At 50.1% G+C, this 22,924-nt stretch overlaps 1 protein-coding gene across 1 annotated transcript; it reads left to right on the top strand.

Moving 5' to 3' along the window:
* The first annotated feature begins 6,432 nt into the window (after positions 1 to 6,432).
* Positions 6,433 to 22,764, top strand: LOC134055596 (V-type proton ATPase subunit S1-like). Its single transcript, XM_062512002.1, has 10 exons — positions 6,433 to 6,536; positions 7,098 to 7,221; positions 9,335 to 9,409; positions 11,009 to 11,223; positions 12,378 to 12,418; positions 13,009 to 13,091; positions 14,023 to 14,289; positions 15,872 to 15,919; positions 19,537 to 19,769; positions 20,793 to 22,764. Exons 1-9 carry the CDS (start codon positions 6,433 to 6,435, stop codon positions 19,594 to 19,596), a joined length of 1,017 nt encoding a protein of 338 aa, XP_062367986.1. The 3' UTR covers positions 19,597 to 19,769; positions 20,793 to 22,764.
* Positions 22,765 to 22,924: the final 160 nt, after the last annotated feature.

The following is a 22,924-nucleotide window of genomic DNA, read 5'->3' as shown; positions in this document are numbered from 1 at the left end:
CTTGTGACATCATCCCCCCCTGATGTCACAGGGAGGCCCCGCCCCCTCGCAGCCGCCCAGCGCTGAGGAGGAGGATGGGGGGGAAGGAGACCCCCGGAGGGGCCCCAGCCCGTGAGTGGAACTGGGAGCACTGGGATGGACTGGGAATGGACTGGGGGGGACTGGGATGGACTGGGGGGGGACTGGGATGGACTGGGGGGCACTGGGATGGACTGGGGGGGCACTGGGAATGGACTGGGGGGGCACTGGGAATGGACTGGGGGGGACTGGGATGGACTGGGGGGGGACTGGGAATGGACTGGGGGGGGACTGGGAATGGACTGAGATTGGACTGGGAATGGACTGGGGGGGACTGGGATGGAGTGGGAATGGAACTGGGATGGAACTGGAAATGGACTGGGAGCAACTGGGGGGGACTGGGATGGAGTGGGAGGAACTGGGAATGGACTGGGATGGAGTGGGGGGTAGGAGGAAGACATTGGTGGTGACTGGTCCATACTGGTCTGTACCAGTCTATACTGGTTTATACCGGTCCATACTGGTCCACACCAGTTCATATGGGTTTATGATGGTCTGTACCGGCCCGTGCTGGTTTATACTGGTGTGTCCTGGTTCACACTGGTTTATACTGGTCTATACCCATCTGTACTGGTTAATACTGGTTAATGCTGCTTTATATTGGTCCGTACCACTCTGTACTGGTTCACACTGGTTCATACCGGTCTGTAATGGTTCACACTGGTTCATACCTGTCTGTACTGGTTCATAATGGTTCATACCGGTCCCTACTGGTCCATACCAGTGTGTACTGGTTCATACTGGTACATAACGGTTCATACCGGTCTGTACTGGTCCACACGGTCCGTACCATTGTATACTGGTTTGTACTGGTACATAACGGTTCATACTGGTCTGTACCGGTCCCTACCGGTCCGTACTGGTCCATACTGGTCCGTACTGGGCAGGGGGAACGTCCGGCGCATGCACGCGGCCGAGCGCCTCAACGCCGCCATCGGGGCCCACTCGGGGGGGGCGGGGCTGGTGCTGCTGGACCTGCCGCCCCCTCCCCCGCCCCGGCCACACCGACCGCTGGAGAACTGTATCCAAAATGGGGCTGGAAACGGGGAAAAAACGGGAAAAAACGGGAAAAAAGGGGAGAAGTGTATCCAAAATGGGGCTGGAAATGGGGAAAAAACGGGAAAAACGGGAAAAACGGGAAAAAACGGGAGAAGTGGATCCAAAATGGGGCTGGAAACGGGGAAAAAATGGGAAAAATGGGAAAAAACGGGAAAAAACGGGAGAAGTGTATCCAAAATGGGGCTGGAAACGGGGAAAAAACGGGAAAAACGGGAAAAAACGGGAAAAAACGGGAAAAAAGGGGAGAACTGTATCCAAAATGGGGCTGGAAACGGGGAAAAAACGGGAAAAAACGGGAAAAACGGGAAAAAACGGGAGAAGTGTATCCAAAATGGGGCTGGAAATGGGGAAAAAACGGGAAAAAACGGGAAAAACGGGAAAAAACGGGAGAAGTGTATCCAAAATGGGGCTGGAAACGGGGAAAAAACGGGAAAAAACGGGAAAAAACGGGAGAAGTGTATCCAAAATGGGGCTGGAAACGGGGAAAAAACGGGAAAAATGGGAAAAAACGGGAGAAGTGTATCCAAAATGGGGCTGGAAACGGGGAAAAAACGGGAAAAACGGGAAAAAAACGGGAAAAAAGGGGAGAAGTGTATCCAAAATGGGGCTGGAAATGGGGAAAAAACGGGAAAAACGGGAAAAACGGGAAAAAACGGGAGAAGTGGATCCAAAATGGGGCTGGAAACGGGGAAAAAACGGGAAAAACGGGAAAAAACGGGAAAAAACGGGAGAAGTGGATCCAAAATGGGGCTGGAAACGGGGAAAAAACGGGAAAAAACGGGAAAAACGGGAAAAAACGGGAAAAAAGGGGAGAACTGTATCCAAAATGGGGCTGGAAACGGGGAAAAAACGGGAAAAACGGGAAAAACGGGAAAAAACGGGAGAAGTGGATCCAAAATGGGGCTGGAAACGGGGAAAAAACGGGAAAAACGGGAAAAACGGGAAAAAACGGGAGAAGTGGATCCAAAATGGGGCTGGAAACGGGGAAAAAACGGGAAAAACGGGAAAAAACGGGAAAAAATGGGAGAAGTGGATCCAAAATGGGGCTGGAAACGGGGAAAAAACGGGAAAAAACGGGAAAAAACGGGAAAAAACAGGAAAAAACGGGAGAAGTGTATCCAAAATGGGGCTGGAAACGGGGAGAAACGGGAAAAACGGGAAAAAACGGGAAAAAACGGGAAAAAACGGGAGAAGTGTATCCAAAATGGGGCTGGAAACGGGGAGAAACGGGAAAAACGGGAAAAAACGGGAAAAAACGGGAAAAAAGGGGAGAACTGTATCCAAAATGGGGCTGGAAACGGGGAAAAAACGGGAAAAAACGGGAAAAACGGGAAAAAACGGGAGAAGTGTATCCAAAATGGGGCTGGAAATGGGGAAAAAACGGGAAAAAACGGGAAAAACGGGAAAAAACGGGAGAAGTGTATCCAAAATGGGGCTGGAAACGGGGAAAAAACGGGAAAAAACGGGAAAAAACGGGAGAAGTGTATCCAAAATGGGGCTGGAAACGGGGAAAAAACGGGAAAAAACGGGAAAAAACGGGAGAAGTGTATCCAAAATGGGGCTGGAAACGGGGAAAAAACGGGAAAAACGGGAAAAAACGGGAGAAGTGTATCCAAAATGGGGCTGGAAACGGGGAAAAAACGGGAAAAACGGGAAAAAACGGGAGAAGTGTATCCAAAATGGGGCTGGAAATGGGGAAAAAACGGGAAAAACGGGAAAAAACGGGAGAAGTGGATCCAAAATGGGGCTGGAAACGGGGAAAAAACGGGAAAAAACGGGAAAAAACGGGAGAAGTGGATCCAAAATGGGGCTGGAAACGGGGAAAAAACGGGAAAAAACGGGAAAAAACGGGAAAAAACGGGAGAAGTGGATCCAAAATGGGGCTGGAAACGGGAAAAACGGGAAAAAACGGGAAAAAACGGGAAAAAAGGGGAGAACTGTATCCAAAATGGGGCTGGAAACGGGGAAAAAACGGGAAAAAACGGGAAAAACGGGAAAAAACGGGAGAAGTGTATCCAAAATGGGGCTGGAAATGGGGAAAAAACGGGAAAAAACGGGAAAAACGGGAAAAAACGGGAGAAGTGTATCCAAAATGGGGCTGGAAACGGGGAAAAAACGGGAAAAAACGGGAAAAAACGGGAGAAGTGTATCCAAAATGGGGCTGGAAACGGGGAAAAAACGGGAAAAAACGGGAAAAAACGGGAGAAGTGTATCCAAAATGGGGCTGGAAACGGGGAAAAAACGGGAAAAACGGGAAAAAACGGGAGAAGTGTATCCAAAATGGGGCTGGAAACGGGGAAAAAACGGGAAAAAATGGGAAAAAACGGGAGAAGTGTATCCAAAATAGGGCTGGAAACGGGGAAAAAAACGGGAAAAAAATGGGAAAAAACGGGAAAAACGGGAGAACTGTATCCAAAATGGGGCTGGAAACGGGGAAAAAAACGGGAAAAAACGGGAAAAAAACGGGAAAAAACGGGAAAAAACGGGGGAGTAATGGGAAAAAAATGGGAAAAAAATCGGGAAAAAAATCGGGAAAAAACGGGGAAATTGGGAAAAGCGGGGGAAGAAATGGGAAAAACGGGAAAAACAGGAGAGCTGTGTCCAAAATGGGGCGAAAACCGGGAAAAACGGGAAAATGGGGAACTGGGAATGGGGGAAACTGGGGGGTACTGGGAGGTTTCTGGGAGGTTACTGGGAATTACTGGGAGGTTACTGGGAGTTTACTGGGAGGTTTCTGGAAGGATACTAGGTGTTACTGGTGTTACTGGTGTTACTGGGAGGTTACTGGTGTTACTGGGAGGTTACTGGGAGGTTACTGGGAGGTTACTGGTGTTACTGGGAGGTTACTGGTGTTACTGGTGTTACTGGGAGGTTACTGGGAGGTTACTGGGAGGTTACTGGTGTTACTGGGAGGTTACTGGTGTTACTGGGAGGTTACTGGGAGGTTACTGGGAGGTTACTGGTGTTACTGGGAGGTTACTGGTGTTACTGGTGTTACTGGGAGGTTACTGGGAGGTTACTGGTGTTACTGGGAGGTTACTGGTGTTACTGGGAGGTTACTGGTATTACTGGGAGGTTACTGGGAGGTTACTGGGAGGTTACTGGTGTTACTGGTGTTACTGGGAGGTTACTGGTGTTACTGGGAGGTTACTGGTGTTACTGGGAGGTTACTGGGAGGTTACTGGTGTTACTGGGAGGTTACTGGTGTTACTGGGAGGTTACTGGTGTTACTGGGAGGTTACTGGTGTTACTGGAGCCCTTGACTGTCCCAGACCTGGAGTTCCTGGAGGTTCTGACCGAGGGCCTGGGGCCGGTGCTGCTCGTGCGGGGCGGGGACGGCGACGGGGACGGGCCCAGTACGGCCCAGTGCTCCCAGTATGGGACTGGGAGCGGGACTGGTGACCTTGGGGAGCCCGGGGAGCCCTGAGAGCCCAGTACGGCCCAGTGCTCCCAGTATGGGACTGGGAATGGTGACCCTGGGGAGCTCTGAGTGCCCAGTACGGCCCAGTGCTCCCAGTATGGGACTGGGAATGGTGACCCTGGGGAGCCCTGAGAGCCCAGTACAGTCCCAGTGCTCCCAGTACAGGCCCACTGCAGCTTCCAGTACGGCCCCAGCAATCCCAGTATGGCTTCAGTGCTCCCAGTCTGATGCCAGCCGGAGCTGCAGCTACCCCAGTGCTCCCAGTGCTCCCAGTATGGAGATGGGGACAGGGCCCCGCCAAGCCCTGAGTGCCCAGTTCAGCCCCAGTGCTCCCAGTATGGGCCCAGTGAGGCCCCAGTGCACTCCCAGTGCTCCCAGTCTGACGCCAACCTGAGCTGCGGCTCCTTGAGCACCATCCCAGTATGGCCCCAGTGCTCCCAGTATAGACCCAGTATGGCCTCAGTGCATTCCCAGTGCTCCCAGTCTGGTCCCAGTGCACTCCCAGTGCTCCCAGTATGGCCTCAGTGCATTCCCAGTGCTCCCAGTCTGGTCCCAGTGCACTCCCAGTGCTCCCAGTCTGGTCCCAGTGCACTCCCAGTGCTCCCAGTATGGCCTCAGTGCACTCCCAGTGCTCCCAGTCTGGTCCCAGTGCACTCCCAGTGCTCCCAGTATGGCCTCAGTGCACTCCCAGTGCTCCCAGTCTGGTCCCAGCCCTTTGCTGGTTTTTTTGCACTTTGATTTCACCAAAGATCCTCAATAAAACGACCCAAAAATGGAATTTTTTGGGGAAAAAGGAGCCAGAAGTTGCAGCTCTTCACCACAGGAGGGAATTCCTGGAAAATCGGGAATTGTTTGGGATTTTGGGGGGGTCTCTGGGGACTTTTGGGGGTTTGGGGGATCTTTACGGGGATTTTGGGGGCCCTGATGGAATTTTGGGCAACCCTGAGGGGATTTTTGGGGTGCCTGAGGGGATTTTGGGGATCTTTAATGGGATTTTGGGGTCCTTTATGGGATTTTGGGGTCACTGAGAGATTTTTGGGGTCCCTGAGGGGATTTTGGGGTCCCTGAGGGGATTTTGGGGGAATTTTGGGGTCCTTGAGTGGATTTTGGGGTCCCTGAGGGGATTTTTGGGGTCCCTGAGGGGATTTTTGGGGGATTTTGGGGTCCCTGAGAGGATTTTGGGGTCCCTGAGGGGATTTTGGGGTCCCTGAGGGGATTTTTGGGGAATTTTGGGGTCCCTGAGAGGATTTTGGGGTCCCTGAGGGGATTTTGGGGGATTTTGGGGTTCCTGAGGGGATTTTGGGGGATTTTAGGGATCTCCTGGGGGGTGTTTTGGGGTCCCTGATGGAATTTTGGGCAACCCTGAGGGGATTTTTGGGGTGCCTGAGGGGATTTTGGGGATCTTTAATGGGATTTTGGGGTCCTTTATGGGATTTTGGGGTCACTGAGAGATTTTTGGGGTCCCTGATGGGATTTTGGGGGTCCCTGAGGGGATTTTTGGGGGATTTTGGGGTCCCTGAGGGGATTTTGGGGGGATTTTGGGGTTCCTGAGGGGATTTTGGGGTCCCTGAGAGGATTTTGGGGTCCCTGAGGGGATTTTGGGGGGATTTTGGGGTCCCTGAGGGGATTTTGGGGTCCCTGAGGGGATTTTGGGGGGATTTTGGGGTTCCTGAGGGGATTTTGGGGTCCCTGGGGGGGGGGAAGGACGACGACTCAGGGGGCGTGGCCACAACGGGGGCGTGGCCTATCGCTCGACACGTGACCCTACATATGACACGTGAGCGCACGTCAAACGCGCGACCGCGCCTCAGACACGTGACCGCGCGTCGATCACGTGACCGTGCGTGAGGGGGCGTGGCCGCGCGCTCTCCAAGATGGCGGCGGCGCTGTGGGCGCTGTGGGCGCTGCTGGCGGCGCTGCCGGGCCCGGGGGCCGCGGGGGCCGCGCAGGTCCCGCTGTTCGTGTGGAGCACGGAGCGGTGCGGAGCGGGGCCCGGCAGTTCCGAACCCTCCGGGGGCCTCCAGGAGCTCCTGGGAGGGTTCTGGGATCTTTCGGCGGGGATTTCTGGGGGGGGGCTCGGGACCCTTTTTGGGGAGAGTTGAGAGGGCTGAGGGGATTTGGGGCCGCTGAGAGGCCTCAAAAAGTCCTGGGGGCGGGGGGGGCTCTCGGGGATGTTTTGGGGCGCTGAGAGACCCCAGAGGCTCCTTTGAGGGGGATTTGGGTCCTTCTGTGGAGATTTGGGGGACCTGAGGGAATTCGGGGGTGCTGAGAAGCCTCAGTAGACTTTTGGGCTCCTTTAGGGGGGGTTCATGCGCTTTTTGAGAGGCTTTGGGGGTCTCTCGGTGCATTTGGGGGGGATTTGTGGGGTCTCTGGGTGATTCGGGGTTTCCCTGGGTAATTTAGGGGTTCCCTCGCTGATTTGGGTTTTCCTTGTAGATTTTGGGGTTTCCGGGGTGATTTTGCGTTCCTCTGGATTATTGTGGGATTTTCCTGGGGATTTTGGGTTCCCCAGATGATTTTGGGGTCCCTGTGCCCCCAGGGCCCTGTGGCCCCCCCTGGCCTCCCCCGGGGGTCGGGTCCTGTCCGGGCAGGAGCTGCAGGAGCTGCTGGAGCCGGGGCTGCAGCGGGGCCCGCGCACCGTGCTGCTCTTCCTGCAGGACCAGGTGAGCTAAAAACACCCCAAAATTAACCCCAAAAATACCCCAAACCCACCCTGCACCGTGCTGCTCTTCCTGCAGAACCAGGTGAGCCAAAAACACTGCAAAAATACCCCCAAAATTAACCAAAAAACACCCCAGAAACCACCCCAAAAATACCCCAAAAAACAGCCCAAAACCACCCCAAAAACCCACCCTAAAATTAACCCAAAACACCCCAAAAATAAGCCAAAAGTACCCCAAAAAACACCCCAAAACACCCCAAAAATACCCCAAAAAACCACCCCCAAATTAACCCAAAAAATACCCCAAAAACACCCCAAAAATAACCCAAGACCACCCCAAAAGTACCCCCAAAAACACCCCAAAAAACCACCCCTAAATTAACCCCAAAAACATCCCAAAAATTCCCCCCCAAAATATCCCAAAAATACCCAAAAAGTACCCGAAAACCACCCCAAAATTAACCCAAAATTACCCTAAAAACGCCCTGCACCGTGCTGCTCTTCCTGCAGGACCAGCTGAGCCAAAAACACCCAAAAATTAACCCAAAAATGCCCTTAAAATATCCCAAAACCACACTAAAAATACCCTAAATGCACCCTGCACTGTGTTGTTCTTCCTGTACAACCAGGTGAGATAAAAACACCCCAAAAACACCCTAAAAATACCCCAAAAATATCCCCAAAAGTTGAAAAAAGAATCCCAAAAATATCCCCAAAATATCCCAAAAATACCCAAAAAATCCCCCAAAAATACCCCCAAAATATCCCAAAGACACCCTAAAAATACCCCAAAAATATCCCCAAAAATTAAAAAAAAAAAAAATCCCAAAAATATCCCTAAAATATTCCAAAAATACCCAAAAAAATCCCAAAAAAATCCCCCTAAAAATACCCAAAAAATATCCCCAAAAATTGAAAAAAAAATCCCAAAAATATCCCCAAAATATCCCAAAAATACCCCTAAAAATACCCCAAAAAAATAAAAAAATCCCCCAAATGTGCCCCTAAAAATACCCCCAAAATATCCCAAAGACACCCTAAAAATACCCCAAAAATATCCCCAAAAATTGAAAAAAAAAATCCCAAAAATACCCAAAAAATCCCCAAAAAATACCCCTTAAAATACCCCAAAAAATAAAAAAATCCCCCAAATGTGCCCCTAAAAATACCCCCAAAAATTAAAAAAATTCCTCCTAAAAAATCCTAAAATTACTCTTAAAAATTCCCTAAAAACGTCCCAAAAATGCCCCCCCAAAAACCCCGGAACCCCCCCGGAACCCCTCCCCCCACCCCCCATGTGCTGCTGTTCCTGCAGGGTCAGGTGGGACCCCCCAGACCCCTCCGGGGTTCCCCAAATTCCCCCAAAGGGGCCTCGTTCCCCTCCCCCTCCCGGGGACAGTTGGGGGGGGGTGGGGGGGTGGGTGTGTGTTTGGCCCCTCCCCCCTCATTGAGACCCCTCCCCATTTGCCCCTCCCCCATTGAGCCCATGCCAATCCCCCACCTCATGTGACCCTGCCCCTTTTGCCCCGCCCCCACTGACCCCTCCCCTTTATGGCCCCTCCCCTCTGACCACTCCCTTTATAACCCCTCCCCTTTCTGTCCCTCCCTTTTATGGCCCCTCCCTTTTATGACCCCTCCCCTTTATGGCTCCTCCCCTTTCTGCCCCCTCCCCCTTCTGACCCCTCCCCTTTATGGCCCCCCCTCTGACCACTCCCCTTTATATAACTCCTCCCTTTTTTGGTCCCTCCCCTTTATGGCCCTGACCCCTCCCCCACCAACCCCTCCCCTTTTCTGGCCCTCCCCCTCTGACCACTTCCCTTTATAACCCCTCCCCTTTTTGGTCCCTCCCCTTTATGGCCCTGACCCCTCCCCTGCCAACCCCTCCCCTTTCTGGCCCCCTCCCCCTCTGACCACTCCCCTTTATAACCCCTCCCTTTTTTGCCCCTCCCTTTTATGACCCCTCCCCTTTATGGCCCCTCTGACCACGCCCCTTTTTGTCCCTCCCCTTTTTTGTCCCTCCCCTTTATGACCCCTCCCCTTATGGCCCCTCCTCTGACCACTCCCTTTATGGCCCCGCCCCTTTCTGGCCCCTCCCCCTCTGGCCCCTCCCCCAGCTCAGCCTGGAGGACCTCACGGCTTTCGGGGCCGTTTTTGGGAACGAAGCCAACGGAGCCTTCCCACGGCTGCAGGTGGGGGAGGGGAACGGGGGGGGGTTGGGCTCCCTGGAAGAATTTGGGGGTGGGGGAGGGGTCCCAGGGAGGATTTTATGGGGTGATTTTGGGGTGGATTTGGGGCCTTTGGGGTGATTTTGGGGGGGATTTGAGGTGCATTGGGTTGGGTTTCGAGGTGATTTTGGGGTGGATTTGGGTCTTTGGGGTGGATTCGGGTATTTGGATGATTTTGGGGTGGATTTGGGGGTGGATTTGTGGTGGGATGGGGTGGATTTGGGGTTTTGGGATGATTTTGGGGTGGATTCGGGGTATTTGGGGTGGATTTGGGGTCTTTGGGGTGGATTCGGGGTATTTGGGATGATTTTGGGGTGGATTTGGGGGTTTGGGGGTGATTTTTGGGGGTTTTGGGGTAGATTTGGGGTTTTGGGGGTGGATTTGGGGTATTTGAATGATTTTGGCGTGGATTTGGGGGTTTGGGGGGGGATTTGGGGGTAGATTTGGGGTGGGGTGGATTTGGGGGTTTTGGGATGATTTTGGGGTGGGGTGGGATGGGATTTGGGGTTTTTGGGGATGATTTTGGGGTGGATTCGGGTATTTGGGATGATTTTGGGGTGGATTTGGGGGTTTGGGGTGATTTTTGGGGGTTTTGGGGTAGATTTGGGGTTTTTGGGGTGGATTTGGGGTATTTGGAATGATTTTGGCGTGGATTTGGGGGTTTGGGGGGGGATTTGGGGGTAGATTTGGGGTGGGGTGGATTTGGGGGTTTTGGGGATGATTTTGGGGTGGGGTGGGGTGGATTTGGGGTTTTGGGGATGATTTTGGGGTGGATTCGGGGTATTTGGGATGATTTTGGGGTGGATTTGGGGGTTTGGGGGTGATTTTTGGGGGTTTTGGGGTAGATTTGGGGTTTTTGGGTTGGATTTGGGGTGTTTGGAATGATTTGGGGGTGGATTTGGGGGGGGGATGGGGTGGATTTGGGGTTTTGGGGATGATTTTGGGGTGCATTTGGGGGTTTTGGGGTAGATTTGGGGTATTGGATCATTTTGGGGTGCATTTGGGGTATTTTGGGATTTTTGGGGTGGATTCCTGGGTGTTTAGGGATTACATTGGGGTTTTAGGGTGCTGTTTTGGGTGGATTTGGGAGGGAATTTGGGGGATTCTTTTGGTTTTTGGTGATTTCATCACCCCAGGACGCCCTGGGCTCGGCGGGGTCAGCGCTCACCGTGCCCTGCTGGGGTTTTTGGGGTGATTTTGGGGTTTTGGGGGTGATTTTGGGGTTTTGGGGTGATTTTGGGGTTTTTGGGGTGATTTTGGGGTTTTTGGGGTTTTTGGGGTGATTTTGGGGTTTTGGGGGTGATTTTGGGGTTTTGGGGGTGATTTTGGGGTTTTGGGGTGATTTTGGGGTTTTTGGGGTGATTGTGGGGTTTTTGGGGTGATTTTGGGGTTTTTGGGGTTTTTGGGGTGATTTTGGGGTTTTTGGGGTGATTTTGGGGGTGATTGTGGGGTTTTTGGGGTGATTTTGGGGTTTTTGGGGTTTTGGGGGTGATTTTGGGGTTTTTGGGGTGATTTTGGGGTTTTGGGGTGATTTTGGGGTTTTTGGTGATTTCATCACCCCAGGACGCCCTGGGCTCGGCGGGGTCAGCGCTCACCATCCCCTCGGTGGCCGGAGCCGCTGCGGCCGCGCTGCCCCTGACCCTACAGAGGGCCCTGGGGGCCCCTCCCCCCCTGCAGCTGCCCGGGGCGGCTCTGGGGGGGCTCAGGTTGAACCGGTCGGACCCCGAGAGTGACCCCGAGCCCACCCTGCTGCTCGTGGGGCTGCCCCATAGCAGGAGGTGAGTGACCCCACAGTGACCCCATAGAGACCCCATAGAGACCCCATAGAGACCCCACAGTGACCCCATAGAGACCCCACAGTGACCCCACAGTGACCCCATAGAGACCCCACAGTGACCCCTCAGTGACCCCAGAGACCCCACAGTGACCCCAGAGACCCCATAGAGACCCTCAGTGACCCCATAGAGACCCCACAGTGACCCCATAGTGACCTTGTGACCCCACAGTGACCCCATAGTGACCTTGTGACCCCACAGTGATCCCATAGTGACCTTGTGACCCCACAGTGATCCCAGAGACCCCTCAGTGACCCCATAGAGACACCTCAGTGACCCCATAGAGACCCCATAGAGACCCTATAGAGACCCCATAGACACCCCTCAGTGACCCCACAGAGACCCCATAGAGACCCCACAGTGACCCCATAGAGACCCTATAGAGACCCCACAGTGACCCCACAGTGACCCCACAGTGACCCCACAGTGACCCCACAGTGACCCCACAGTGACCTTGTGACCCCACAGTGACCCCACAGTGACCCCATAGTGACTCTTCTGTAGAGACCCTATAGAAAATCCCATAGAGACTCTCTAGAGGTATCCCAGCAGCCCCTGCCCTATGGGGACCCCATAGATACCTCAGCCCCATAGGGACCTTATAGGGACTCCATAGGAACCCTTTGTCCTGTAGGGACCCCAGGGACCCCATAGAGACCCCACAGACACTTCACAGTGACCCCATAGAGGCCCTGTGCCCCATAGGGGCTCTTTGCCCCATAGGGACCCCATAGAGGCCCTGTGCCCCATAGGGGCTCTTTGCCCCATAGGGACCCCATAGAGACCCTGTGCCCCATAGGGGCTCTTTGCCCCATAGGGACTCCAGGGATGTTTTTTGGGCAATTCTTGGGTTCTCTTGGGGTGGATTTGGGGTCCTGGGAATGGTTTTGGGGTCCCATGGGGACCCTTTGTCTTGTAGGGACCCCATAGAGACCCTGTGCCCCATAGGACCCTATAGGGACCCCGTAGGAGCCCTTTGCTCTATAGGGACCCCCAGGATGGGTTTTGGGGATTTTTTAGGGTCATTTGGGGTGGTTTTGGGGTCCTGGGATGGTTTTTGGGACCCCATAGGGACCCACTGTGCCCCCTCCCCCCAGCTCTGGCCTGATGGGACCCAGGGAGGCTCTGACCAGTAATGGTGAGAGACTGGGAGCACTGGGATGGACTGGGATGGATGGGGGTGGATTGGGAGCACTGCGGGGGACTGGGATAGACTGGGAGGGGAATGGGGGGGACTGGGATGGACTGGGAGGGACTGGGAGGGGACTGGGATGGACTGGGAGGGACTGGGAGGGGAATGGGGGGGACTGGGATGGACTGGGAGGGACTGGGGGGGACTGGGGGGCACTGGGGGGCACTGGGATGGACTGGGGGGCACTGGGATGGACTGGGATGGACTGGGATGGACTGGGGGGCACTGGGGGGGACTGGGGGGCACTGGGATGGACTGGGGGGCACTGGGGGGCACTGGGATGGACTGGGGGGCACTGGGATGGACTGGGGGGCACTGGGGGGCACTGGGATGGACTGGGATGGACTGGGGGGCACTGGGATGGACTGGGATGGACTGGGGGGCACTGGGATGGACTGGGGGGCACTGGGGGGCACTGGGATGGACTGGGGGGCACTGGGATGGACTGGGATGGACTGGGGGGCTGTGGCAGTTGTCGGGGTGGGTTTGGGGCAGGTCTCGGGTGTTTTGGGATATTCTGGGGGTCCGTTCCGCAGACGCCGTGCTCGGGCAGGTGCTGCAGGTGCTGCACGAGGAGCAGATCCCGTACACGGCTCTGCTCACGGCCCGGAGAGCCACGGTGAGTGACCAGTGAGTGACCACTGAGTGACCAGTGAGTGACCACTGAGTGACCAGTGAGTGACCAGTGAGTGACCCTGAGTGACCAGTGAGTGACCAGTGAGTGACCACTGAGTGACCAGTGAGTGACGCCTGAGTGACCACTGAGTGACCAGTGAGTGACCACTGAGTGACCAGTGAGTGACGCCTGAGTGACCACTGAGTGACCAGTGAGTGACCACTGAGTGACCAGTGAGTGACCAGTGAGTGACCACTGAGTGACCACTGAGTGACCCTGAGTGACCCTGAGTGACCAGTGAGTGACCAGTGAGTGACCACTGAGTGACCCTGAGTGACCCTGACCCTGAGTGACCACTGAGTGACCCTGAGTGACCCTGAGTGACCAGTGAGTGACCAGTGAGTGACCCCTGAGTGACCCCGAGTAACCCCTGACCCTTCCCCCATTCCCCTCCCCCCTGTTTTCCTTTAACCCTTCCCTCCCCGAGCTGTTCCTATTCCCACTCAATTCCCGGTCCCTTCTGTTTGATTCTGGTTCTGATTGATTCTGATTCTGATTCTGGTTCTGATTTTGATTCTGATTCTGATTTTGATTTTGATTTTGATTCTGATTTTGATTCTGATTCTGATTTTGATTCTGATTTTGGTTCTGATTTTGATTCTGATTCTGATTTTGGTTTTGATTTTGATTCTCGTTTTGATTCTGATTTTGGTTCTGATTTTGATTCTAATTCTGGTTCTGATTCTGATTTTGATTTTGATTCTGATTTTGATTTTGATTCTGATTTTGATTTTGATTTTGATTCTCGTTTTGATTTTGGTTTTGATTTTGATTTTGATTCTCGTTTTGATTTTGATTCTGATTCTGATTTTGATTTTGATTCTCGTTTTGATTTTGGTTTTGATTCTGATTTTGGTTTTCCTTCCCCCCCCAGGCCCCCCCCATTCCCGGCCCATTCCCGGTGAATTTTGGGGGTTCCCGGCGGGGTCTGCTGGGGCTGGGTGGGGGAGGGGAGGGCCAGGAGCCGCCCCCCCCCCCTGCGCTGGCCCCCCCAGTCCCAGGGGGATCCCCAAATCCTGCTCTGGGCCCGGAACCTCTCGGTGACCTTCGGGGGGCGCGGCCGCGACCTCACCCCAAAAACCTTCGGGGCTGCGGCCGGCGTGGATTTGGGGGGGTCCTCGTGGAGTCCCCAGGAGGCGCGGTGAGATTTGGGGGGGGGGTTGGGGGATTTGGGGGGGGGGGTTGGGGGATTTGGGGGGATTTGGGGTTCCTGAGGGGATTTGGGGGATTTTTGGGGGGATCCTAAAGGGCTTTGGAAGGGGGGGGGGGGTTTGGGGGAGAATTTGGGGTTCCCGGGGGGGTTTGGGGTGGTTTTGGGGTCCTCCAGGTTTTGGGGGATCCTCAGGGGTGTTTGGGGGGGGGGAGGGTCCCCTGGGAACCTCGGGATTTTGGGGTCCCCTGGGTTGGGTTTTGGGGCCCTTGGGGTGGTTTTGGGTTTTTTGGGATCCCGGGTTGGTTTTGGGGATTTTTTTGGGGTTTTTGGGGTCCCCCGGGTTGGTTTTGGGGTCCCTGGATTGGTTTTTGGGTTTTTGGGGTCCCCGAGGTGATTTTGGGGTTTTTGGGGTCTCCGGGTTGGTTGTGGGTTGGTTTTTGGGGTTTTGGGGAATTTTTTGGGGATTTTTTTGGGTTTTTTGGGGTCCCCGGGTTGGTTTTTGGGGTTTTGGGGGATTTTTTGGGGTTTTTGGGGTCCCCGGGTTGGTTCTGGGTTGGTTTTTGGGGATTTTTGGGGTTTTTGGGGTCCCCGGGTTGGTTCCGGGTTGTTTTTTTGGGTTTTTGGGATTTTTGGGGTTTTTGGGGTCCCCGGGTTGGTTTTTGGGACTTTTGGGGATTTTTGGGGATTTTTGGGGTCCCCGGGTTGGTTCTGGGTTGGTTTTTGGGGATTTTTGGGGTTTTTGGGGTCCCCGGGTTGGTTCTGGGTTGTTTTTTTGGGTTTTTGGGGTTTTTGGGGTTTTTGGGGTCCCCGGGTTGGTTCTGGGTTGGTTTTTGGGGTTCTTGGGGATTTTTGGGGTCCCCGGGTTGGTTCTGGGTTGGTTTTTGGGGATTTTTGGGGTTTTTGGGGTCCCCGGGTTGGTTCTGGGTTGTTTTTTTGGGTTTTGGGGGTTTTTGGGGTTTTTGGGGTCCCCGGGTTGGTTCTGGGTTGGTTTTTGGGGTTCTTGGGGATTTTTGGGGTCCCCGGGGTGGTTCTGGGTTGGTTTTTGGGGTTTTTTTGGGGATTTTTTTGGGGTTTTTGGGGTCCCCAGTTTGGTTTTTGGGGTTTTGGGGGATTTTTTGGGGTTTTTGGGGTCCCCGGGTTGGTTCTGGGTTGGTTTTTGGGGTTTTTGGGGTTTTTGGGGTCCCCGGGTTGGTTTTTGGGGTTCTTGGGGATTTTTGGGGTCCCCGGGTTGGTTCTGGGTTGGTTTTTGGGGATTTTTGGGGTTTTTGGGGTCCCTGGGTTGGTTCTGGGTTGGTTTTTGGGGATTTTTGGGGTTTTTGGGGTCCCTGGGTTGGTTCTGGGTTGGTTTTTGGGGTTTTTTTGGGGATTTTTTTGGGGTTTTTGGGGTCCCCAGTTTGGTTTTTGGGGTTTTGGGGGATTTTTTGGGGTTTTTGGGGTCCCCGGTTTGGTTCTGGGTTGGTTTTTGGGGTTTTTGGGGTTTTTGGGGTTTTTGGGGTCCCCGGGTTGGTTCTGGGTTGGTTTTTGGGGATTTTGGGGTTTTTGGGGTCCCCTGAGCCCCGTGCCCCCCCAGGCTCGTGCTGCGGTACCAGGAGGTTTTTGGGGAGCCCCTGAACATCACGTGAGCACCGGGGGGGGTGGGGGGGGGTTGGGGTGACCCCGACACCCCAAATTTTACAGGGGGGGGAGGGGGGAGGGGGGACAGGATTTGGGGCAGGTTTTGGGGTCATTTGGGTCCTTTTGGGGAGCAGGGATTTCAATTTTTGGGATTTTTTGGGTGAGGATTTCAATTTTTGGCATTTTTTTGGGGCAGGAATTTCAGGATTTGGATTTTTTGGTTGAGGATTTCAATTTTTGGGATTTTTTTAGGGCAGGAATTTCAATTTTGGGGATTTTTTTGAGGCAGGAATTTCAATTTTTGGCATTTTTTTGAGGCAGGAATTTCAGGATTTGGGATTTTTTTGGGTGAGGGTTTCAATTTTTGGGGGGAGTTTTGGGGTTTTTTGGGATTTTTTTAGGGCAGGAATTTCAATTTTTGGGATTTTTTGGGTGAGGATTTCAATTTTTTTGGGGAGTTTTGGGGTTTTTTGGGATTTTTTGAGGCAGGAATTTCAATTTTTGGGGATTTTTTGAGGCAGGAATTTTAATTTTTGGGATTTTTTGGGTGAGGATTTCATTTTTTTGGGGGAGTTTTGGGTTTTTTGGGGGAGCAGGGTTTTCATTTTTTGGGATTTTTGTGGGGTGAAGATTTCTGGTTTGGGGATTTTTTTGGGGCAGGAATTTCAGGATTTGGGATTTTTTGGTTGAGGATTTCAATTTTTGGGATTTTTTTTAGGGCAGGAATTTCAATTTTGGGGATTTTTTTAGGGCAGGAATTTCAATTTTTGGGATTTTTTTGAGGCAGGAATTTCAATTTTGGGGATTTTTTTTTTTTTTCATGGGCTCTGATTTTTGGGTTGATTTTGGGTTTTTTGGGCTCGGGGCTCTCATTTTTGGGGTTTTTCTGGGATGGAGATCTCGGTTTCGGGGTTTTTGGGGTTTTTTGGGGGTTGTTTGGGGTTTTTTGGGGTGATTTTCTGGTTTTTGGGGTGGTTTTGGGTTTTTATTCTTTATTTTTTCTGTTTTCTGTGGTTTCTTTTTGTGGGGTTTTTTTGTGGGGTTTTGTGGTTTTTGTGTTTTTTGGGTTTTTTTTGGGGTTTTTTTGGGTTTTTTTGGGGTTTTTCTTGGGTTTTTTGGGGGTTTTTCCTGTTTTTTGTGGGAATTTTGGTTTTTTTTCTGTATTTTTTTGTGTTGTGTTTTTTTCCTGAGTTTTTTGGTGCTTTTTGTGTTTTTTTTCTTTTTTTTTTTTTCTGTTATTGTGATTTTTGTTTTTTCTCTTCTTTTTTTTTTCTTTTTTTCTGTTTTTGGTTTTTTTTTGTGTTTTTTGAATTTTTTTTCCAGTGGTTTTTTGTGTTTATTTCAGTGGGGTTTTTTTGTTTTGTTTTGTTTTTTCCTCTGATTTTTTTTCTGTATTTTTTGTGGTTTTTTTTTTTTTTTTTTTCTTTGTTATTTTTCTGGGGTTTTTTCCCTGCATTTTCCTGGTTATTTTCCCATTTTTTTGCATTTTCTTTATTTTCCCTGTTATTTTCCTGGGCTTTTTTTGCCTTTTCCTGTTTTTTTTTTTTTTTCCCCTGCATTTTCTGGGTTTTTCTGGGTTTTTATTTCTGTTTATTTTTTTTTCATTTTCCTGGTTATTTTCCCTGTTTTTCTGCATCTTCCTCTTTTTCCTGTTATTTTCCTGGTATTTTTTTCATTTTCCTGGTTATTTTTTTCTGCATTTTCTGGATTTTTTCTGGGTTTTTAATTTCTGGTTTTTTGTTTTATTTTTTTTTTTCATTTTCCCGTTTATTTTCCCTGTTTTTCTGCATTTTCTCTGTTTTGCTTTTATTCTTTTCCCATTTCTTTTTCATTTTCCCGTTTATTTTCCCTATTTCCCTGCATTATTTTCTCTGCTTTTTTTTATTATTTTCCTGTTCTTTTTCATTTTCCCATTTATTTCCCCTCTTTCCCTGCATTTTCTTTTTTTTTTTTATTTTCCTGGTTTTTTCATTTTCCCATTTATTTCTCCTCTTTCCCTGCATTTTCTACTTTTATTTTTTATTCTTTCCCTGTTTTTTTTCATTTTCCTGTTTATTTTCTCTATTTCCCTGCATTTTCTATTTTTATTTTTTATTCTTTTCCTGTTTTTTTTTCATTTTTCCCATTTATTTCCCCTCTTTCCCTGCATTTTCTTTTTTTTTTATTTTCCTGGTTTTTTTTTTCATTTTCCCATTTATTTCCCCCATTTCCCTGAATTTTCTCTTTTTATTTTTTATTCTTTCCCTGTTTTTTTTCCCACTCCCCCATTTACTCCCCTCTTTCCCTGAATTTTCTATTTTTATATTTTATTCTTTCCCTGTTTTTTTTTATTTTCCTGTTTATTTTCTCTATTTCCCTGCATTTTCTATTTTTATTTTTTATTCTTTCCCTGTTTTTTTTCCCACTCCCCCATTTACTCCCCCATTTCCCTGAATTTTCTACTTTTTGTTTTTATTCTTTTCCTGTTTTTTTTTCATTTTCCTGTTTATTTCCCCCATTTCCCTGCATTTTCTATTTTATTTTTTATTCTTTCCCTGTTTTTTTCATTTTCCTGTTTATTTCCCCCATTTCCCTGCATTTTCTATTTTTATTTTTATTCTTTCCCTGTTTTTTTTCCCACTCCCCCATTTACTCCCCCACTTTCCTGAATTTTCTATTTTTATTTTTTATTCTTTCCCTGTTTTTTTTATTTTCCTGTTTATTTTCTCTATTTCCCTGAATTTTCTATTTTTATTTTTTATTCTTTCTCTTTTTTTTTTTCATTTTCCCATTTATTTCCCCATTTCCCTGAATTTTCTATTTTTATTTTTTATTCTTTCCCTGTTTTTTTTCATTTTCCTGTTTATTTTCTCTATTTCCCTGCATTTTCTATTTTTATTTTTATTCTTTTCCTGTTTTTTTTTCATTTTCCCATTTATTTCCCCTCTTTCCTGCATTTTCTTTTTTTTATTATTTTCTTGGTTTTTTTTCATTTTCCCGTTTATTTCCCCATTTCCCTGCATTTTCTATTTTTATTTTTTATTCTTTCCCTGTTTTTTTTTCATTTTCCTGTTTATTTCCCCCATTACCCTGCATTTTCTCTGTTTATTTTTATTCTTTCCCTGTTTTTTCCCACTCCCCCCATTTATTTCCCCCACTTCCCTGAATTTTCTATTTTTATTTTTATTCTTTTCCTGATTTTTTTCATTTTCCCATTTATTTCCCCATTTCCCTGCATTTTCTATTTTTATTTATTTTTATTTTTTATTCTTTCCCTGTTTTTTTTTATTTTCCTGTTTTTTTCTCTATTTCCCTGCATTTTCTACTTTTATTTTTTATTCTTTCCCTGTTTTTTTTTCATTTTCCCATTTATTTCCCCCATTTCCCTGCATTTTTTATTTTTATTTTTATTCTTTCCCTGTTTTTTTTCCCACTCCCCCATTTACTCCCTCTTTCCCTGAATTTTCTCTTTTTATTTTTATTCTTTCCCTGTTTTTTTTTATTTTCCCATTTATTTCCCTTTCCCCCGTTCCTTTCCCTGTTCCTTTTTTCCCCTCTCCTGTTGGTTTTTATTTTTCCCTTCTCATTCCAGGTGTGTTTTATTTTTTTTTTTTTTTCCCCTCCCCTCCCCTCCCCCCCCAGGTTCCTCCTGCGCCGTTCGTGGTTCCCGATTTCGGGGCGTTTTTGGGCGTGGTTGGATGAAATTTGGGTGAGCCCGGGGGGGGCTCCCCCCGCTCGGTTTCGGGTTCGGGGCGCGGCCGCCCCCTCCCCCCTGGGCTGGCGCTGCTCCGATTTTGGGACCCCCGGACCCCTCCTGCTGCCCCTCCCCCCCTGGAGAGCAGCCAGCGCTGGGGCTGAGGATCCTCGACCTGCAGGTACCCCCCACCCCCCAAAAAAAAACCAAAAAAACAACAAAAAAAACCCCAAAAACGCCCCAAAATAAACGGGGACGGGGAACGGGAAATTGGGGAGAGAGTGGGGGAGGGGGGAGTGTAAAAAATGGGGAGGGGGGATCCAAAAATGGGGAGGGGGGGAGAAAAATGGGGATGGGGGAGCCCAAAATGGGAATTGGGGACCCAAAAATGGGGAGGGGGAATCCAAAAATGGGGATGGGGGGAGCCCAAAAATGGGGGGGGGGATCCAAAAATGGGGATGGTGGGAGCCCAAAAATGGGGATGGGGGACCCAAAAATGGGGATGGGGGACCCAAAATGGGGATGGGGGAGCCCAAAAATGGGGATGGGGGACCCAAAAATGGGGATGGGGGAGCCCAAAATGGGGATGGGGGACCCAAAAATGGGGATGGGGGAGCCCAAAAATGGGGATGGGGGACCCAAAAATGGGGATGGGGGGAGCCCAAAAATGGAGGGGAGGCAAAAAGGGAAATGAGGAACAAAAATGGGGGAAGGGACCCCCAAAAATGGGGGGGGGAGGGGAGGGGCCCCAAAAATCCGGTGATAAAAAGGAGCAAGGGGACCCCAAAAATGGGGGAAGGGGGAGAAAAAAATGGGGGAGGGGGAACCCTAAAAATAAAACGGGGAGGGGGGGGGTGGGGTGGTGCAAATCAGGAAATGACCCCAAAAACAGCTGGGGGGACCCCAAAAATGACTGGGGGGACCAAAAAATGACTCGGGGGGACCAAAAATGGCACCGGGGGGGCCCCAAAAACGGCTGGGGGGGCCAGAAATGGCTGGGGGGACCCCAAAAATGACTGGGGGGGGCCAAAAATGACTGGGGGGACCCAAAAATGACGGGGGGACCCCAAAAACGGCACCGGGGGGGGCTCCAAACCCCTCTCCCCATCCCACAGAGGGGGGGATGGGGCTAAATCTCAGCCCCCCCCTCCCCCCACCCCTAATTTTGGGGACCCCCCCCCCCCCCCTTTTTTTTCCCCCGCAGGTCCAGGGGTTCAACGTGTCCGGGGGAGTTTTTGGGGGGGTCTCGGACTGCGCCTCGTTCTTCGGGCCGGGGGGCCTGGATGGGGCTGATTTCGGGGGGGCTCCTGCTGGGGGGGCTCCTGCTGGGGGGGGCCGCGCTGCTGGGGCTGCGCCCCATGGATCGCTTCGACGACCCCCGGGGGACCCCCCCTGCCCGTGCCCCTCAGCGAGTGAAAATCGCCCCCACAGTGTCCCCAAAAATCGCCTAAAATAGCCCCAAAAATTCCCTAAAATAGCCCCAAAAATTCCCTAAAATAGCCCCAAAAATTCCCTAAAATAGCCCCAAAAATCCCCAAAAATAGCCCCAAAAATTCCCAAAAATAGCCCCAAAAATTCCCTAAAATAGCCCCAAAAATCCCCAAAAAATAGCCCCAAAAATTCCCAAAAATAGCCCCAAAAATTCCCTAAAATAGCCCCAAAAATTCCCTAAAATAGCCCCAAAAATCCCCAAAAATAGCCCCAAAAATCCTCAAAAATAGCCCCAAAAATCGCCTAAAATAGCCCCAAAAATCCCAAAAAATAGCCCCAAAAATATCCCCAAAAATCCCCTAAAATAGCCCCAAAAATCCCCTAAAATAACCCCAAAAATTCCCTAAAATAGCCCCAAAAACTCCCTAAAATAGCCCCAAAAATTCCCAAAAATCGCCCCAAAAATCCCAAAAAATAGCCCCAAAAATCCCAAAAAATAGCCCCAAAAATATCCCCAAAAATCCCCTAAAATAGCCCCAAAAATCCCAAAAAATAGCCCCAAAAATCGCCTAAAATAGCCCCAAAAATTCCTAAAAATAGCCCCAAAAATCCCCTAAAATAACCCCAAAAATTCCCAAAAATAGCCCCAAAAATCCTCAAAAATAACCCCAAAAATTCCCAAAAATAGCCCCCAAAATCCCCCAAAATAGCCCCAAAAATCCCAATTTCCTAAAAAAAATCCCCCCAATTTCCCCTAAAACCCCCCAGAATTCCCCCCAGTTTCCCCAAAAATCCTCCCATCAATCCCCAAAAGAGCCCCAAAAATTTCCCCAAAAAATCTTCTCAAAAATCCCCCCAAATTTCCCCAAAAATCCCCTAAAAATCCCAAATTTCCCCTAAAATTCCCCCAAAGTTACCCCAAAATCTCCCCAAAATTCCCATCAAAATCCCTCAAATTTCCCCCCAAATCCAGGAAGAATTCCCAAAAAAAATTGGAGAGACCCCCCCATGAAATCAGGGGGAAACCCCCCAAAAAATGGGAGAAAAATTCCCAAAAATGGGAGAAAAATTCCCAAAAATTGGAGAGAAATTCCCAAAATTTGGGAAATTCCCAAAATGGGAGAGAAATTCCCAAAAATTGAAGAGAAATTCCCAACAATTGGAGAAAAATTCCCAAAATTTGAGAAAAATTCCGAAAAATCGGAGGAAAAAATTCCCAAAAATTGGAGAAAAATTCCCAAAAATCGGAGGAAAAAATTCCCAAAAATTGGAGGAAAAAATTCCCAAAAATTGGAGGAAAAATTCCCAAAAATGGGAGAGAAATTCCCAAAAATGGGAGAGAAATTCCCAACAATTGGAGAAAAATTCCCAAAATTTGGGAAATTCCCAAAATTGGAGAAAAATTTCCAAAATTGGAGAGAAATTGACAAAATTTGGAGAGAAATTCCCAAAATTGGAGAAAAATTCCCAAAAATTGGGAGAAAAAAAAATCCCAAAATTGGAGAGAAATTGACAAAAATTGGAGAAAAATTCCCCAAAATTCAAGCGAAGCCCCCAAAATCTGCCGGAGCCCCTCCCCCACTGGAGCCCCCTCCCCTCCCCCATTTTTGGGGCCCTCCCCTCCCCCCCTCCCGGGAGCTCCCGGTGCCCCCAGACCGCCCCGAGGGGGGAGGGGCGGGTTTGGGGGACCCCTCCCCCCCCTATTTATTGTTGCTGTTGTGTCAATAAAGAACCGGGACCCCAAAAATTCCCCAAAATCCCCAAAACGGCCCCAAAGCGGCGGGCGGAGGGGGGCGGGGCCAATAGCTGGGGGGCGGGGCCAAGATTTAGAGGGTAACCCAATCGGAGCAGGCGATACTGAGGGGGGTGAGGCCAATCAGAATAGGCGATATGGAGGGGGCGGGG

This window comes from Cinclus cinclus, chromosome 33 (genome assembly GCF_963662255.1).
Source record: "Cinclus cinclus chromosome 33, bCinCin1.1, whole genome shotgun sequence".
Lineage (NCBI taxonomy): Eukaryota > Metazoa > Chordata > Aves > Passeriformes > Cinclidae > Cinclus > Cinclus cinclus.
Note: the sequence above shows the minus strand (reverse complement) of the source record. Positions and strands in the feature narration are given on the sequence as shown.